Below are 19,193 nucleotides of genomic sequence, written 5' to 3'. Positions count from 1 at the left end.
TGACGGGCCAGCAGAGAGGAGACCGCACCTCCCCCTTTTCGTTCTGTTAGTGCAGCGACACAGCGTGTTGTGGAGATTTGGTTACTGCCCGATTGGACCGCATTACTCAGCAGATTTGTCGTCCGTCCGTTCCACCCCCCCCCCTCCCCCCGCCCGATTCTTCAATTGGATCACCAGCAGCAACTGCTGCCGATAGCTGGAGACTTGCCAGCCGCTTTGGCTCTGGTTTGAGTCCGATTCCAAGGGCCTGGCATCATGAGCCCAATCCCAGCAATTACACGACTTCAATCCAGTTCCCAGTTTCTCCCGGGTCTACGATCCTGACGCTACGACAGTGTACAGTAATGCAAGACGACAGGAGTGGATTCAGGAATTCCAGTCTCCTGTGATAGTATAAAGGCAATGTGCTGCACCGTTATCATCGAATCCTACAGCACAGAAGGTGGCCGTTCAGCCCATCGAGCCTGTACAGGCTCTTTAAAAGAGCTAGTCAGTCAGACCCACTCCCCTGCTCTTTCCCCATAGCCCTGCAAATTCCTCCTTTTTTTTTAAAGTATATATCCAATTCCCTTTCGTAAGTTACTATTGAATCTGCTTCCATAGTCCTTTCAGGCAGTGCATTTCAGATCATAACGGCTGTGTTTTTAAAAAAAAAATTCTCCCCTTTTTCCCCCCCTGGATTGCTAAACCTGGGGTTGGCTTTCCTTGAGCTACAATAGCTGACAGATCTGCAATTGCTTCAGTAGTTTGAGGCTTAGTCGTAAATATTTCATGCATCTGGCACTTGTGATGTTAAGTGGTACTCTCTGCTGTTCAATTGGTAACATTAAGCACTTGTTACGAAGGGCCTTGTAAATCACCTAAGTTGTCTCTCGGGACCCAGCCAGGCAGTGGGGAAGCTGCTGGACCCAGACTTTACATAGAATTAGAGAATTTACAGCACAGAAATAGGCCACATGGGCCTCCTCGCACCTTACTTCATCTCACCCTATCAGCATATCCTTCTACTCCTTTCTCCCGCGTCTGCTTATCTAACTTCCCCTTAAATGTATCTCTGCTATTCGCCTCAACTACTCCCTGTGGTAGCAACTTCATCATTCTAACCACTCTTTGGGTAAAGAAGTTTCTCCTGAATTCCTTACTGGATTTATCAGTGACTGTATTATATTTATGACCCCTAGTTTTGAACTCTCCCACAAGTGGAAACAACTTCTCTACGCCTACCCTATCAAACCCCTTCATCATTTGAAAGACCTCTCTCAGCCTCGGCCTTCTCTCTTTCCTAGGGAAGCCCCAGCCTGTTCCGTCTTTCCTGCAGCACCAGACACCTTTACTCTGACTTTGTTCTCTCTGAGCTGCTCGAAGAAGTCTCTTGACGAGCTATTGCATGAAGAGATGAGCATCCAGTGGTGAACTCGTGCTTGTCCCTCCATCGGCTTACGTTTGTAAGTCTAAACGACACACACCGCTTCGTTGTGGCTGCCGTGAACACCCATTTTTTCAGTGCGTCTTCCACTGAACTCGTTGCCTCCGGTTGTGAATCTGCCGACATATATGGAGCTGGTTTAGTGTGCTCCGTGGCAAAGTCGGCGAAGTGAGCTCCCATATTCCTAATTGGCTGAGTGTGGTGGCGGGTGAGCTTTGACCCACTGTCGACAAGCTTTTCAACTATGGAGGGGGCTTCACATCCAGTTGATCTTGGCCTTACCTCACCACCTAACCTGTTACTGGCCAGAAGCAGGGTACAATGTCTCTGTCTCTGTCTCTCCCTCTCTGTCTCCCTCTCTGTCTCCCTCTCTGTCTCCCTCTCTGTCTCCCTCTCTGTCTCCCTCTCTGTCTCCCTCTCGCGCTCCCTCTCGCGCTCCCTCTCGCGCTCCCTCTCGCGCTCCCTCTCGCGCTCCCTCTCGCGCTCCCTCTCGCTCTCCCTCTCGCTCTCCCTCTCGCGCTCCCTCTCGCGCTCCCCCTCTGTCTCGCGCGCGCTCCCTCTGTCTCTCCTTCCCCCCCCCCCCCCCCCCCCCACTTGCTATCCAAGGTCAAGAGACTCTACCTATGTGGATTTCTCAGTTCACTTGTTTCCAAAACTACTTACACATTCAAAAGGGAATTGGATAAATATGTGGGAATTAGAAATATCTGAGAAGGGGAAAAAAATTGCAGGGCTATGGAGTGGAACTAATTGGATAGCTCTTTCAGGCATGGTGGGGCCAATGGTCTCCTGTGCTGTAGGATTCTATGGTTATTGACTTCCATGTGTGTCAGACGTGTGGCTGACCAATTTAAAGCTCTCGGGGATACCCAGGCCAAATGCAGATAGACCCAATTCCCTGGTTGAAATCTTCTCAATTCCTGACCTTGTATCTTGCTGATGTGGAGGGCTCAGTACCCCACCCACACAGTACATCAGCAGGGAGAGATTTTCCATTATAAAATTAATCACTTGCTTTCAATATTTTTTTGCCAGACTTTCTATAAATCTTAGCAGTCATTTGAGACAGGATTCTGCTTCTGGCTGGCAGATATCAATTATAAATACGTCGATAGAGGCCTTTCTGCTGCTTAGCTATCTGGAGCCAGTGTGTAACCTGTGTCTGGAGAGGGAGCAGGTGATTAATGCGCCCTAGTGCCTCGGTATGAATCAGGCACCAAGTGCTAATTACACCTGTCTGGTTTGGTCGGACGTTCGTGCTGTCAGTTCCCAACATGCAGGTCTCGTTCAGCCCAGTGAATTTGCTGCTGAGAAGAACCAATTCTCTGTAGTGTCAGCTGTGGCTCAGTGGCAGCACTGTCACCTCTGAGTCAGAAGGTCGTGGGTTCAAGTTCCCCTCCAGAGACTTTAACACATAATCCAGGCTGACACTCCCGGTGCAGTACTGAGGGAGTGTTGCACGGTCAGGGGTGACTACTTCCTGATGAGACGTTAAACCTCTGGTGGATGTAAAAGATCCCATGGCACTATTTCAAAGAAGAGCAGGGGAGTTCTACCCGGTGTCCTGGCCAATATTTATCCCTCAATCAACATAATTAAAACCGATTATCTGAGCATTATATCATTGCTGTTTGTGGGACCTTGCTGTACTCAAATTGGCTGCTGCATTTCCTACATTACGACAGTGACTACACTGCAAAATAACTTCATTGGCTGTAACGTGTTTTGGACTGTCCTGAGGCTGTGAAAGGTGCTATGGAAATGTAAGTCTTTTTAGTGAATCCAGCCTGTTGACTGGAGTTGCTGCTGGCTGAGGGAAACCCACACATCTGGAGCCAGTGTGGTCCCGATCCCACTAAAAGAAAGGATATAGCGTCTATCTCAACCGTAGGACGTCACAAAGCACTTTACAGCCAATGAAGTACTTTTGAGGCATAGTTGCTGTTGTAATGTAGGAAAAGAGGCAGCCAATTTGCACACAGCAAGATCCCACAAACAGTAATGTGAGAATGATCTGTTTGTGCTGTTTGTTGAGGGATCAATATTGGCCAGGACACTGGGGAGAACTTCCCTGCACTTCTTAGAAAGAGTGCCATTGGATCTTTTACATCAACCGGAGAGGGCAGATGCCAGGGTCAAGGATGTCACTGAACGGCTGCAGGGCATTCTGAAGGGGGAGGGCAGTCAGAGGTCGTGGGTCACATTGGTACCAACGACATGGGTAGAAAGAGGGATGAGGTCCTGCAACAAGAATTTAGGGAGCTAGGTAGCAGATAAAAAAGCAGGACCTCAAAGGTTGTAATTTCTGGATTACTCCCAGTGCCACGTGCTAGTGAGTATAGGAATAGGAGGATAGAGCAGATGAATGCATGGCTAAAGAGTTGGTGCAGGAGGGAGGGCTTTAGTTTCCTGGATCACTGGGTCTGGTTCTGGGGAAGGTGGGACCTGTACCAGTCGGATGGGTTGCACCTGAACCGGAACGGGACCAACATCCTTGCAGGGAGGTTTGCTAGTGCTGTTTGCGGGGGGGCGGGGGTTAAACTAACTTTGCAGGGGGATGGGATAGTGGAGCTATAGTAGGGGGTGATGCACAGCCAAATATAGAGGAAAAAACAAGTCCGTCTAGAAAGCAGAGCAAATATGTAACGGCACAAGGGAGTATGGCAAGGTTGGATGGCATTTATTTTAATGCAATGAGTCTTACGAGTAAGGCAGATGAATTGAAGGTGTTGATGAACACATGGGAGTATGATGATGTTGCTATCACAGAGACATGGTTGAGGGATGGCAGCTCAATATTCCAGGGTATAGAATCTTCAGGCGAGGAGGAGGGGGGGGTGTCACAATATTAATCAAGGAGTCAATTACTGCCATAAGGAGGGATAATATCTTCACAGGTTCCTCTAATGAGGCCATATGGGTAGAACTTAAAAACAAAAAGGGGGCAAGCACTTTGCTGGGAGTGCACTATAGACCCCCCAAACAGTCAGGGGGAGATAGAGGAACAGATATGTAGGGTGGTTGGAATCTGGAACTCACTGCCTGAAAGGGTGGTAGAGGCAGGAACCCTCAACATTCAAGAAGCATTTAGATGAGCACTTGAAACGCCATAGCATACAAGGCTACGGACCAAGTGCTGGAAAATGGGATTAGAATAGATAGAGCTTGATGGCCGGCGCAGACACAATGGGCCGAAGGGCATCTTTCTGTGCTGTATAACTCTATGACTAACGTCTCATCCAAAAGACAGCACCTTTGACAATGCAGCACTGCCCTGGAGTGTCGGCCTAGATTATGTGCTCAGAGTAGGAGTGCTACCCACTGAGCCACAGCGCTTATTGGAAGAGAAAGCACCCGGGAAGCTCCAGAGTTTTGTTCCTACTCTATGGATTCATTTTGGGCCTCGCACCAAATGGCTCGTTAACCCCCTGGAGACCAGGTGATCTTTCAGTCTATCTTTCAGACAAGTCTGGTTTGCTGGTCTGGTTGGTCTCTTTGAATGAAGGGCAGGGGCAGTATTTCTGTTTAACAGTGTCGCAACATATTGTGTCCACGCTGTTCTTTTCCATCATCTTACTTGGCCATGTGTCCCCACTTGCACCCCCCTCCTGAATATATGTCAGTAAGGAAGCTTACTGCATCAATCACAGGAGTGCATCTGAAGTTAATTGGATGTGTTTATGACAAAACATGAGATGGATCTAAAGCTGAAGGATATGTTCGCTGTACTGCATGGAATGGATTAAGCGTTTATGCACGCGTCTGGCACAGGTTGTGGAACAGATATGAAGCAAATGTAATTAGTGTAACTGTCATAATCCATAGAGTAGATTACAAATAAGAGATGCATCTGTCACAAAACATGGAATGGATTGCAAGTAGGGGAGTGGATGTCAAGCCCAAACTATGTAACAAATTTGTATTGCAAAATATGGAATGGATTACAAGTGGGGGAGTGGATCTCTACCACAAATTTAAATGAATTTGTATCAGAAAACCGTGGACTATGCCTACACTACAATGCTATGACAACCTTGCTTGGAGAGGCATGTCTTGTACAAAGCTGTGTATTTGGTTTAATTTGTTGTCTTCGAAGATTTCCGCTTAATCTTATTGCAAAGGTCATGGCCAAGCGTCAACGTGTGGAATTCTCTACCACAGAAGGCAGTAGAGGCCAATTCATTAAATATATTCAAGAAGGAGTTAGATATATTTCTTAAGGCTAAAGGGATCAAGGGGTATGGGGAGAAAGCGGGGACAGGGTACTGAATTTGGATGATCAGCCATGATCGCATTGAATGGCGGAGCAGGCTCGCGGGGCCGAATGGCCTACTCCTGCTCCTATTTCTATGTTTCTATGTGATTACTATCATGTGAATCAGTACGCTTTTTTTTACGGGTTTTATTGAGTACCTAATGTTGGTTGTTCGGTGAGTGAATAAGTGACTGTATCTTCTTCTGACTAACCATGGGCCGACTGGTCCTGAGTTGACGAGATGGGCTCCTGCTCACCAGCTTTATAAAATGGCTTGTCAATCGCCAACACTTACGGCCCCATCAGTGTACAAAGGTGATCTCCCCCAACAATGGTATCTGTTACTCATTTTTCTATTTTCAAAAATGCAATTAGCCACATCTGGATTCCCAATAACCACTGCCCTAAGGGATTTCCCTTCACTTCCCCCCACACACACAAAAAACGGTATCAGGGCTCTGAACCTGGGACCTTCCTGATCTGTGCAGTTTAGATGCTCCACAAATACATATCTGCACAGTAGAGTTATGAGTTGATTGGATACGGGCAGCAGAGTTGACTAACTTGCACTAAGTCCCGTTCACCAATCGCCCTTGTGCTCCCTGACCTATATTGGCTCCCAGTCCGGCAACGCCTCAAGTTAAAAATTCTCATCCTCGTGTTCAGATCCCTGCATGGCCTCGTCCCTCCCTACCTCTAACCTCCTCCATCCCTCCGAGATCTCTGCGTTCCTCCAACTCTGGCCCCTTGTGCGTCTCAGATTTCCTTTACCCCACCATTGGCGGTTGTGCCTTCAGCTGTCTAGGCCCTAAGCTCTGAAATTCCCTCCCTAGATCTCCATCAGTCTACTTATCACTCCTCCTTGAAGACTCTACTTAACCCAAGCTTTTGGTCCTGTGTCCTAATATCTTTGTGGCTCGTTGTTAAATTTTAACGTTCTTGTGAAGCACCTTGGGATGTTTTACTATGTTAAAGGCACTCTTTCAATCCAAGTTGTATAGGTCAATGGGAGCGGCAATGCTGGCTTTTTTTTAAAAACTTCATAGCCTTGGGGCCCAGGCTGTTTCTAAAATGCTAGCTGTTATACTCAGCTGATCTCAACACATGCCATGAATTGTAGATGCAGTTATGATGTATTAATTCATGAAATATAGCAACTTCTGCTGTGGTGTAGAAACTGTGTGCCATGTATTTGAGAGACGATGAAACAACTATTGCAGTGTATCGGCATGGGGACGGATTCCTGAGTTGCTCTCTATCCAGTTGTAGCCAAACAATCTTTTACAATGGCTTCTATTCCCACCCCTACTCCGTTACCTCCCTAAAACTTTCCACCTCCCTCTCCTTCTCCCTCTCCTCCTTTAAGACCTGCCTTTTAAAATCTGCTACTTTGACCAGGCTTTTGCTTGCATGTTGTAATGTTGCCTCCTTTGGCTCGGTGTCAATTTATGTCTGCTTACACTCCTGTGAAGCTCCTTGGGGTGTTTTACTACGTTAAAGGCACTGTATAAATGCAAGTTGTTACAGTATATTGGCATAGGGACTGATTCTCTGGAGCAGACGATGTGTTTGAAAATAGTAGTGAAAGAACAGAGTGGTGCACATAATTGCAGCACTGTAAACCTTCATACGCACCGTCTAAATGGGATAGCGGGCTATCTGTGTGGCTGGGCGTCTTCACGCAAGTGTTTCCTCCAGCCCCATGATTGTGAGATGATCTTGATCTTCACACTCCCTTGCAGCCCTCGATAGCCAGTTCTTTAGCTTCGTCTGCACAGAGGGATGGATCTGAATAAATCTAACTTGGGGAATCTCGGGTGATTGCTATACCCAGCACTGCAGTGAGAGCCCTGGAAGGGTGCAACTTTGTCAAGTAATAGTATTTTAGGACTTCCTGCAATCTTTGTTTCAAAATCTTCCCTGCCCCCATGGCTCAAAGAAGGGTAACTTTTCTCTGCAAGGTCAGGAAGTGATGGGCTGTCTTTGGCCTGGTGTTCTCAAGATTGTTTGTTTATTTTTGAGTGTTTTATGTCGATTATAGTTTTACTAACGGCTCCTCCACGTTTTGCTGTTTTATTGTTTACATAAACGAGTAATTCCTATCCGCGCAAGGAACGGAGCACTGAGCACACTGTCCTCCATATCCTGGTGTGGAGATGCCGGTGTTGGACTGGGGTGGACAAATGTAAGAAATCACACAACACCAGGTTATAGTCCAACAGCTTTATTTGAAATCACAAGCTTTCGGAGCGCTGCTCCTTCGTCAGGTGAAGTGGAGAGATGCATAAAAACTCAGCGTATATAGTCAGAGAATAATGTCAGATGTTTCTAACTGCCATTTATCACACCTCGGCAGAGAGATAATCACAGCAATCAAAGGTGTAAATGGTGTCCAAACAGGTCAGTCAGGAAAACATTACATCAAAGAGCAATGAGGTGGGGTCACAAGGGGTCAAATGTTGCAGATGCAGGGTCTGTATGAAAAACAAAAAAACAGACAAAAAACTTTTTTTTTTGCTGGAAATCACAGCAGGTCCGGCTGCATCTGTGTGGAGAGAACAAGCCAACGACAACTCTGACTATATAAGCTGTGTTTTTATGCATCTCTCCACTTCACCTGACGAAGGAGCAGCGCTCCGAAAGCTTGTGATTTCAAACAAAGCTGTTGGACTATAACCTGGTGTTGTGTGATTTCTTACATTTCTCCATATCCTGAGCCAGTGTTCCCTCCATTTGTTTTTTGGGCCGTGCAGCCCCTTCAAAAATCCGTGCAGGTGTGGTTCTTGCATTTGAAATCGGGTGAACCGGCCACGCGGGAGCTTTAGAGGCTGCGCAGCTTGAAGGGAACATTGTCCTGAGCCCAATATTGTCATGACCATACCCTGCGAAGAGAGCTGAGCTTATAAAAGCAACGTACTTTTTTAAATGAATGGTGGGCAGCAATGCAAGCTAACCTCCAGAGTTAAAGCAGAGGGAATGGGGAGTCAGTCAGGCTAACCCCGCCCCCCCGAGTTAAAGCAGAGGGATTGGGGAATCATTCAGGCTAAAGGCTAACCTCCCGAGTTAAAGCAGAAGGAATGGGGAGTCAGTCAGGCTAACCCCTCTCCCCCGCGACCCCCCCCTGATTTAAAGCAGAGGGAATGGAGAGTCATAAAGGCTAACCACCCAAGTTAAACGGATTTTAAGTATTATTACGGTTTTGACTAAATGGTATTCAACTGCATGATCTTTGTAAAGCTGAAGATGGCTTTTGACTGTTGCTCCAGCACTCCAGCTAGTTTCTCCCTCCTGTCATGAGCTCTATCAACATCTGGGTGACCCCTTGCCCTCTATGAACATCTGGGTGACCTCCCCCCTCCCTGCCTTCACATTGTGCTATTTTATTGCTAGTCTCCTCTGCAAAGGTTACTGGAGTAGCTTAATGAAAGAGCTAAAAAGGACACTGCATGCACAAAATATCAAGGTTTTAAATATTCTTCTGCCATTGTGATTGTGTGTGGATGCTTTTTGCCATGATTAGCGTGGCTTCTAATTGAGATGGATTACATTTGTTTTCCTGTTTTTTATTTTTATTCATTCCCGGGATATGGGCATCACTGATGAGGCCGGCATTTAGTTGTCCTGAGAAGGTGGTGGTGGGCTGCCTTCTTGAACCGCTGCAATGTAGAGGTTTAATACATTTCAGAGGGCAGTTAAGAGTCAACCATGTTGGTGTAGGACTGGAGTCACATAGGCCAGACTTTGGTAAGGACGGCAGGTTTCCTTCCCTAAAGGACATTCGTGAACCAGTTGGGTTTTTATGGCAATCTGACAGCTTCATGGTCACTTTTACTGGTACCAGCTTTTTATTTTAAACTGAATTCAAACTCAACATTCCATGGTGGGATTTGAACTTGGGGTTCTCTGGATTACTAGTCCACTACACTACCGTACCCAGCCAGACCAATCCAGCCAATTGCAGAGAAGCCCGGGGTTTTTTTTTCTCCTGGGGCCAGCTGAAGTTGCTATAAGCATTGTGCAAGTTTGAGTGGTTATTGGGGGCCTTGGTCTGAGCCCACACTCACTAAAGTGTTGCTTTCTTCCTGTAGGGGAACTCATGATGAGCCTTTACTGGTACTACAGGCCTGAGCACATCCAGGGAGGCAGAAATCCCAGCATTCACTGTGAGGTGAGCATCAGCAACCTTCCCTGCAGAGTCTGTAGATGTTCAGTTCTAAATCCTCTCTCTCTGCCTCTTGCTCTGTGCCTCTGCTGCCCTATACTGGTCTCTTGCCCTGCTCCTATATTTTCCTGCCCTCTGCCTCTTGCTGTATTAGCCTCTCACCAGCACCGTGCGTGCGTGTGTGTGTATAGATATATATATCATCGTCTTGGCTTTTAATGGTCATTGGTGCTTTTTTCATTCTATTAAGACTCTTTTCGATGTAAAAAGGCGAAAGATTGTATGTTGAACCTGAATTGGGTGATGCTATCACATCTTGAAGTGCTTCACATGTAATGAATTATTGAAGTGTTGTGGGCCAAGGCGGTAACCATTTGAGTGCAGCAGGATCCCAAAAATGACACTGCAATGATTGACGGGTTGATCTACAGGAAACTCGATTTACTGGCACCTAAATAACCGGAAATCTCTGTTAACCGGCAAAATTCAGGAGTAGGTTCAGGTAAGTTTTACTTCATATTAGTGGCCGTTCCTGGATCTGTGGCTGTGTAATCGGGGTTCCTGCACTTGTTGCTAAGCAACAGGGACGCTTGGTCTGTGGCCAGGGTTCCTGCACTTGTTGCTAAGCAACAGGGAAGCCTGGATTTGTTGCTGTGTACGGAGCTCTCGTACCTTTTAACTATACCTCTCCGTAATCCGGAATTTTTGATAAACCGGCACCACACTGGTCCCGTCGGTGCCGGATAAAAAAGAGTTTCCTGTAGTTTTGGTGCTGTTGTTCATGGGCACTGAGAACACCCTGCACGTCTTAAAGTAGTGCCAGCCAATCTGAATCGGAGCCCCAATTCAATGCCCTGCCTGAAGAAAGGCACCGCAAACAATGCAGCATTTCCTGGAGTGGAACTTGAACACTCAAACTTATGATTGGGGTGGGGGTGGAGGGGGTTGCAGATGAGCGCGCTACCAAACTGAGTGACACATTCTATCTTTCTCGTGGCTCACGGTGTCAAGTGGCTCCCTTGAGTAAGTTAACACCTCGTTCTGCCAATAGGTGTTACGGTATGGTTATCTGAAGGATAATAACGGTATTGGGAGCCGAGGTTGGGGCTGCCTAGGAGGGGAGTGTTTCTTGGCTCGCAGTGGTTGCCCACAATTCAGGAAAAAGCCAGGCGTGGATGCGAGTTAAAGCACGTCAGATAGTCGGATCTGTAAAGTGTTCTGTATCTGATTTTAAATAACTGCGGAAGAAAACCCTGACTTTACAGGGCAAATAAAATGAGATCCGTTTACTTGAAATACAGAATGGGAACTGACCTCTCCCTCCATCGCTTCACCCCTCCTTCTCTGCTGAGAGGGAAAGATGTCATTTTCACCTGTGGGACATGATGAGTGGCACTAGTCATTCTACAGCAGCTTGTTTAGATCCAGGTGCCTGTGGGCCAGGGTTGAACATGCTGATGGGTACCTTGGAGTCATGGTGATGTGCTGCAGTAATGGACTGGAGTACTGAAGAGGCTAGTACTTTTTGTTGTGCAGGGTTTTTTTTTTTAAGTTATGTCTTTCCTTCTCCCGCAGAATGAAATCTTTGCTTCTCGGCACCAGGATGAGAACAGTGTGGCCTGCATTGAGGAGAAATGCTACGTGCTGACCTTCTCGGAGTACTGCAGGTGAGTGACTCCAGGCTTTCCAGGGGAATGGGGACACCCTTTTGTAGAGGGGGGGAATCTAAAACTAGAAGTCATCGTTAATATAAGGTAGTCACTAATAAATCCAATAAGGAATTCAGGAGAAAGCGGAGTGTGATTAGAAAGTGGAACTCGCTACCACATAGCATTGTTGAGGCGAATAGGATCGATACATTTGAAGGGAAAGTTGGATAAATGCATGAGGGAGAAAGTGAAATGGAACAAGAGAAAGGCATAGAGAATGGAAAGGAGGCAGAGAATCAATAGCAGGAAGGTGACCAGTAATCAAAGAGAGAGAGATGAGCAGATGGATCCAAACTGTAATGGAGGTCTGATGGGTAGTCAGGGGGGCAGTTTTGTCATTTATCATTTCAATCTGTTCCCAGTTACACTTTTACATAACAGGAGTAGGCCATTCAGCCCCTCGAGCCTGCTCCACCATTCAATTATCATGGCTGATCTGTATCGCCACTCCACATCCCTTGATACCCAACAAAAATCTATCGTGCTCAGTCTTGAAAGCTCCAATTGCCCAGCCTCCACAGCCTTTTGGGGGAAAGTGTTCCAGATTTCCATTATCATTTGTATGGATAAAGTGCTTCCTGATTTTTTTTGTTCCTGGTTCTAATTCTAAGATTCTGTCTCCTTGTTCCTCATTCCTTCACCAGAGGAAATAGTTCCTCCATATCTACCCTATCAAATCTTTTTTTATCATTTTAAACACCCGGATCAGATCACCCCTCAAGCTTCTAAAACCAATGTTCCCGTTAACTGCGCTGCGCTCTGGAGGTTCTGCGCAGGCCGGTCACCAGCGTTTGAATGGTAAAGTGGCGCATGCGTGGAAAATTGAATGGGCCGCGCACCCAAAAATAGTTAGAGGGAACACTGTATGCAACCTGTCCTCGTAAGTGTCAGTTGTGGCTCAGTGGGTAGCGCACTCACCTGAGTCAGAAGGTTGTGGGTTCAAGTCCAACTCCGAGACATGAGCACAAAAATCTAGGCTGACACTCCAGTGCAGTACTGAGGGAGTGCTGCACTGTCGGAGGAGCTGTCTTTCGGATGGAACGTTAAACCGAGGCCCCGTCTGCGCTCTCGGGTGGACGTAAAAGATCCCACGGCACTATTTCGACGAAGAGCAGGGGCGTTATCCCTGGTGTTCTGGCCAAAATTTATCCCTCAATCAACATCACGTTTTAAAAAGTAAAACGGATTATCTGGTCATTATCACATTGCTGTTTGTGGGAACTTGCTGTGCTCAAATTGGCTGCAGCGTTTCCCACATTACAACAATGACTACACTTCAAAAGTACTTCATTGGCTCTACAATGCTTTGGGATGTCCGGTGGTCATGAAAGGCACTATATAAATGCAAGTCTTTCCTCCTTTTTTATAATCTAACCCGCTAAGCCCTGGTATAATTCTAGTAAATCTGTGCTGTACCTGCTCCAAGGCCAATGTATCTTCCCGAGTTCCGGTGTCCAAAGACTGACGGCAGTACTCCAGATGGGGTCCGACCGAGGCTCTGTACAGCTGAAGCATCACATCCACCCCTTTGTATTCCAACCCCTTTGAGATATATTGAAAGGAAATTAATTTTGTTTTTTCTCTGACAGCACTGCAAAGTATGCCTAACAGTCGGAGACCCCTGTGAAACATAGGCCAGCTCTAGTGAGGGATGTGTGTGGGTGCTGGTGTAAATAACCCTATCTGCCTATATAACTCTGCCTCCATTCTCATTCTTGTTCCCTCCGGTGCTCTTCCGCAGATTCTGTGCCTTGGCGAAGTGGCGAGAGGAGGGGGCCCCTGATCACAGGCCGGTGGTCCCGCCCTCCGAAGAATACTCCACTCCTTCCCATCGCAAGGTCCCGGAAAACACGGACCCGGATCTGGTCTTCATTTGCAGACACATGTATGACTTTCGCCACGGACGAACTCTGAAAAACCCGCAATAGTTTATAGCACTTCCCAGATTCCAAGGGAACTCAGGCTTAGAAAACAAACACGACAAAAAAACCCAGAATTGATGGATTTTGACTGGAGGTATAATTCCACACAAGCTTCCTGGTGGACAACAGACACTCTTGCCTTTGCCTTATGTACATAGATTAGAGGAATTTTTAAGACCTGTTCAATCACGCTGACTGGATACCAAAGGACAGTGACCGATCCGAAAACTGGCTCCTGGAAAACGGCGCTGGTTTCTGCACTAACCAATTCGACGACGTCATCACAACACTCGAGTCACTTTTCCCATCCTCATCCTCCATCACCACTAACGACGGGTCCCGTCTCCCAAGCGATTGCCGATCCATTTCCTGATTTTTAAAAATTATAAACGACGACAAAAAAAAATTGCACTTATACTCCAAACCGATTTATTTCTCAAATGACGCTTGCCCAATTTCCACATTGGCAGACAGCGAATGCCAACACTTAAATGTTTACGTCTGAATTGGGATGACATTCCAAATTCTTTCCTCTCTCTCTTCCCTCTTTTTTTAATTATTATTTCAAAGAAAATTACTTGTTGGAATTAAATTTCAGAAAAAAATGTATTGACTTTTGAGGAAGAAAAATTAATATATGATTTAAGTTTGATAGCTATGTTTGAAGAGACCGTGTTTTTAAAAAAAAAAAAAAAATGCTCATTCTCTACTGAGGTCCTGATGTTTTCACTTGAAAGGTTTAATAATGTTTGAAGTGTTAGGCCTGGTGGCCACTTAGAATTAAAGATGTTTCTCGGGGGAACCATAAGTTTCTCGGTTTTGGTTTTTAACAAAGAAACATAGAAGGTTGGTCTCTGCCGTCACCATTGGGATTCATCTTTGCTGCCATTTCTCCCATCAATTAGCACCACCACTCCAGGTTCGGATTGGGCCAGAAAAGCCAAGCGTTGGTTATTCTTGGATTTAAAATGGATTTCGGCCGCTGTGAACGGATTCTGATGACCAAAACACCAACTTGGCATTGCTATTGGGCAGACATGTTAGCGAACCTGAGAGGGTCCTGCATTTATATAGCGCCTTTCACGCTGTCCCGGAGCACTTTGCAGCCGGTGAAGTATTTTTGAAGTCTAGTCGCTGCTGTAATGTAGGAAACATGGCAGCCAATTTCTGCACAGCAATGTGATAATGACTGGATAATCTGCTTTTAATGTTGGTTGAGGGGACCAGGAAACACCCTGCTCTTCTTCGAATAGTGCCGTGGGGTCTTTCATATCCACATGAGCGAGGGCAGATGGGGCCTCGGTTTAACGTCTCATCTGAAAGACGGCACCTCCGACAGTGCTACACTGGGGTGTCAGCATAGATTATGTGCTGGTGTGTCTGGAGTGGGGTTTGAACCCATGACCTGGTGACTCGAGAGTGCTACCCACTGAGTCACAGCTGAGCTATTTGGAAATTCAGAATAACCTGGAAAATGCTGGAAATACACAAAATGGAGAAAAGATAGGCTAATATTTGTTATAGACCCTTCGTTAGAAAGATAAATGAATCCGTTTGTAGAACTGAGCAAAACAAAGGGCAGGGGGTATATATCTCTCCTGTGTAGCATCTGTCACTGGATGGTTGAAAGGTGTTAAACAAAGGCAGCAATGTTGTGGTGTTTCACTGGAAATTTGCGGGCATCCATCAAACTGCAAAATGTCCTTGTCCAACAGAAGTTAAAAAGATGTAAAATGAATGGAAAGAAAGAGTTAAACAATAGTCCCAGAATGGAAAGGAGTGAAGTGGAAGGTTCCACAGGAATACAAACCTGTCCTTTGCCAAGATGGTCTTCATGCTGCTGATCAGCACTCCCAGTAGTCTTCCATCTACTGTCACTCCTCCATTTAGCTCAACTCTCTCCTTCAACATCTTCTCTTAATCCCTCACTCACTTTCCCCAGATAAAAGGTGACATTCCCAGCCATGCCTGTCGTTTTATGGGATATGTAGAACACACTTCATTTGGGTCCTAGTCGTTCTCTCTTCCTGACCTTTTCCCTCTGTGGCATTAATGATTATGCTGCTTCCTGCTCTCACTCCAATCTGGAGAATTTTTTTGACATCCTCATTTCTGCCTGTCCTTCACCATTATATGTCCTGTCTCTGAATCTTCCCCTTTCTGCACTTCTCGGTCTCCACCTTTTTAGAGCTTTCCATGGATCGTTATAGCAAACCCACTGAGTCCCACAACTAACTGGATTAGGTTTCTTCCTACACTACTTGCTCCTGAGACTTATCTCTTTCCCAGTTCTTCTGTCTTTATATCTGTCCAATAACTCCACTTACCACACCAGGGTTTGAAATGTCCTTTTTCCTCTGCTGGATTTTCCCCAAATCTGTGGTTGACAGGCCTTTGACTTAACATGCTGCATTTCCCGTACCTCTGTTCTGATTCTGCTTTCTCTCAAAAACAGGGTTCCCCTCGTCTTCCTCTTCTATCCATTAGCCTCCACATCCACCAGGCCATCACCTGCCCTTTCCACCAAGTGTTCCAACTGTTGAGCATGTCTTTTCCCTCCCTACTTTCCTAGGAAGTGCTCCCTCAATGATGCCTCCATGTATTCATCTATCCATTCCCCATGACTTTGACGACCTATTTCCTGGCAATTTCCCAAGCAACCATAGTGGATGTAACACCTGTCTGTTTGCCTCTTGCACATGCAATTGTCCTGAGCTCCAAATACTCATATTCAATGTGAGACAGTTTGCATATGTTTCCTGCCTTTAAGAAACTGTATTCACAGCTCAAGGTGTAGTCTTCTCCACACTGAGATGAAATGCAGGTTGTGTGACCATTGAGTCTCGCACGGTATGATTCTGGGCTTCCCAGCGTCTTGCCAATTCATCTCCCTTCCTAGTCCCATTCACTATATATTTCTCTCTGGCCTTCTGCTCCAACTGAGCTCAATCCAAACTTAAGGAACAGCATCACATCTGAACTTTGACTTTAGTAACTTTGGGCCTCAAGCTCTTGCCTTCATTTTTCATTGTGCTCCTCCATTTTGGTGCTGCAGTACCCCTTTCTGATGACTTCAATGCCTGAGTGATATAACGCAGTAGTTTTTCCACAAACATATTGCCATTAACTGCCTCTCTGACAGGAAGCTGCATTTTTAAAAATTCATACTGAGGTTATGAGCACTGCTAGCAAGGCCGCTTTAAATTTCTGCAGTCCGTGTGGTGACGGTGCTCCCACGATGCTGTTTGGTAGGGACTTCCAGAATGTTGACCCAGCAACGATGAAAGAACGGTGATATATTTCCAAGTCAGGATGGTGTGCGACTTGGAGGGGAACGTGAAGGTGGTGGTGTTCCCATGCACCTGTTGCCCTTGTCCTAGGCGATAGAGGTCGCGGGTTTGGGAGGTGCTGCCAGAGAAACCTTGGCGAGTTGCTGCAGTGCATCTTGTAGATGGAACATACCTCGTTCTTTTACCTGCTCTTCTCCCCTCCCCTGTTCTGTTAAGTCCTATTATCTTCTAGCCTTCGATTCCGATGAAGGGTTTGCTATTTGTTCAGCTGCGTGTTGTCAGCATTTTGTTTTTATTGAAGATTTTTAGTTCCATCATGACGATCTTTGAAGTGCAGTCACTGTTGTAATGTAGGGAAATGCGGCAGCCAATATGCGCACAGCAAGTTCCCACAATCAGGTATGTGATAATGACCAAATTTTTTTTAGGTGATGTTGGTTGAGGGATAGATGTTGGCCAGGACAGCGGGGAGACCAGGACACTAATAATCTTTCCCCATGTGACCTTGTTACTTTGCAACCAGGAGATTGGGCACATAGCCTGCTCCAACACTCGGCCAGCTTCCCCTATACCTGGCCACTCCGGTGTTAAGGAATGCCCAGCCATAACTAGCCACTGCTCCCTTCTGGATTTTTCTCTCCTCCCAGCAGAGAAATGCTGCAGCTTCCACTCAACTTGGCTCTGAGCAGCAGTTGGTCCATTTTGGTTTTTACAAGAGTAAATAAGGAGAAACTGTTGCCACTGGCAGGAGGGTCGGTAACCAGAGGACACAGATTGAAGATAATTGGCAAGAGAACCAGAGGGGAGATGAGACTTTTTTAATGCAGTGAGTTATGATTGGGAATTCACTGCCTGAAAGGGTGGTGGAAGTAGATTCAATGGTAACCTTCAAAAGGGAATTGATTATATACTTGAAAATACTTCTATGCTGTAAGATTCTATGAATTGGAAGTCAAACCTGTAGACGTACAAAGGGTTTGTCGCGTGTTGGTGCCATTCTGATAGCCTAGTGCTGCCGTACCGTTTGCTCATTAAAGTGAGGAGCCACTCACCTTGTCTACCACATTGCATTCAAACAGTGACACGATGTCAAGTGCACTTAGATTTACCAACCCCCCTCCCAGATTGTCCTGGAGTCTCCAGGACTTATCTCCCGGGCACTGCTGCCAGGAACCTGGGAGAAAAAATATCGTACGGTTGATGGGGGAGCTGTGAGCATAGAGTTGGGTGAATCTGCTAAACACTGGCGGTGGGAATTTGGTGCTGAGGGGGTGTTAAGTAATTTAAACTATGGGGCAATGTAAATACATAACTAATCAGTAATTAATTAGATCTAGGGATAAAATTTAAATTAAGTAGAGGAACATTTAAAGGTATCTGAATTGCGTTAAATAATAAATAGGAGTAAGGGGGATACTAAACTAAAAACATATATAGCCTAAGTAGATAAGACTTTTAAGCAAAATGATGGGACAGCTGAGACCTGTTGCCTGCAATTCCTGTGCCATGTGGGAACTGCAGGATGCTTAATGTGTCCTGGGTAATCACATGTAAGAAGCGCCCCCAGTTGCTCACACTTGAGCTCGGTCTCTGCTTGAACGGCTGGAGCCACTGCAGGGCATACGGGAGGCTGAGAATTTCCTGGCACGTAAGCTCCAGAAGACGGCCACTCGCAGCAACAGAGTTCAGGAGGATAGTAAGTGGGTGGCCATCCGACGGGGTAGGAAGAGGCAGGCAGTGCAGGAATCCTCCAGGAATGTGGCACACTCAAGTTTTCAGTGCTGAGTACCAGTGAGGGTGACGACACCTCGGGGGAGGGCTGTCTCTAACACATCCGTGGCACCGTGGGGCAAATGACTGCAAAGGGGAGACACAGCAAAGTGTAGAGGTGCAGTAGTCGTAGGAGATTCGATAGGGAGATGGACGGGTTTCTGTAACTACCGTGAGTCCCACATGGTGTGTTGCCTCCCTGGTGCCAGGGTAAAGGACATTGTAGGAATCGACAGATCCCTAACTGAAGTACTGAGGTCGAGTCAGTCTGATAATAAAACGAAGTTTAATGTAAACTGGAGAACAATGGTATGCAGGAGAAACAAACAATCAACAGGTCTTTTCTTAATGCTGGCTTCACGAGCTCTGAGCTGGGAACCTCCCAGTCTGACGTCATGACGTCCTCACGTTTCCCGCCGTTCGGGACGTCACTTGACCAACGTGATGACGTCATCGCGCTGGTTCTGGGACTTACCCAGAACTGGCTATTTACATAACAGTAAACAAACTTAGGTGCTGTAGCATTCTGTTCAAGGCAGTTATACAGGAGTCCCTTGGTGGCTTTGCCACATGCGCCCCCCCCCCCCCCCCCCCCCCCCAGAAGTGTCTTTAACCTCAAAAGTCAATCGCAGAGGAGGTTGGACGAGCCTGTTCGAACG

At 46.5% G+C, this 19,193-nt stretch overlaps 1 protein-coding gene across 5 annotated transcripts in view; it reads left to right on the top strand.

Annotated features, from left to right (window-relative positions):
- Positions 1 to 14,276, top strand: part of bahd1 (bromo adjacent homology domain containing 1) — an 85,800-nt gene extending 71,524 nt beyond the window's left edge. For all 5 annotated transcript variants that reach the window (XM_086003660.1, XM_086003663.1, XM_086003659.1 and 2 more), the window contains exons 5-7: positions 9,770 to 9,849; positions 11,419 to 11,510; positions 13,294 to 14,276. In XM_086003660.1, coding sequence (XP_085859786.1) covers positions 9,770 to 9,849; positions 11,419 to 11,510; positions 13,294 to 13,480 — 359 coding nt within the window. In that variant the 3' untranslated portion in view covers positions 13,481 to 14,276. The remainder of the gene's footprint in view (positions 1 to 9,769; positions 9,850 to 11,418; positions 11,511 to 13,293) is intronic.
- The last annotated feature ends 4,917 nt before the right edge of the window (positions 14,277 to 19,193 follow it).

This window comes from Somniosus microcephalus, chromosome 12 (genome assembly GCF_052327205.1).
Source record: "Somniosus microcephalus isolate GS21.2 chromosome 12, FLI_Smic_1.0, whole genome shotgun sequence".
NCBI lineage: Eukaryota > Metazoa > Chordata > Chondrichthyes > Squaliformes > Somniosidae > Somniosus > Somniosus microcephalus.
The sequence above is the reverse complement of the archived record's forward strand: the minus strand, read 5'-3'. Positions and strand labels throughout refer to the sequence as shown.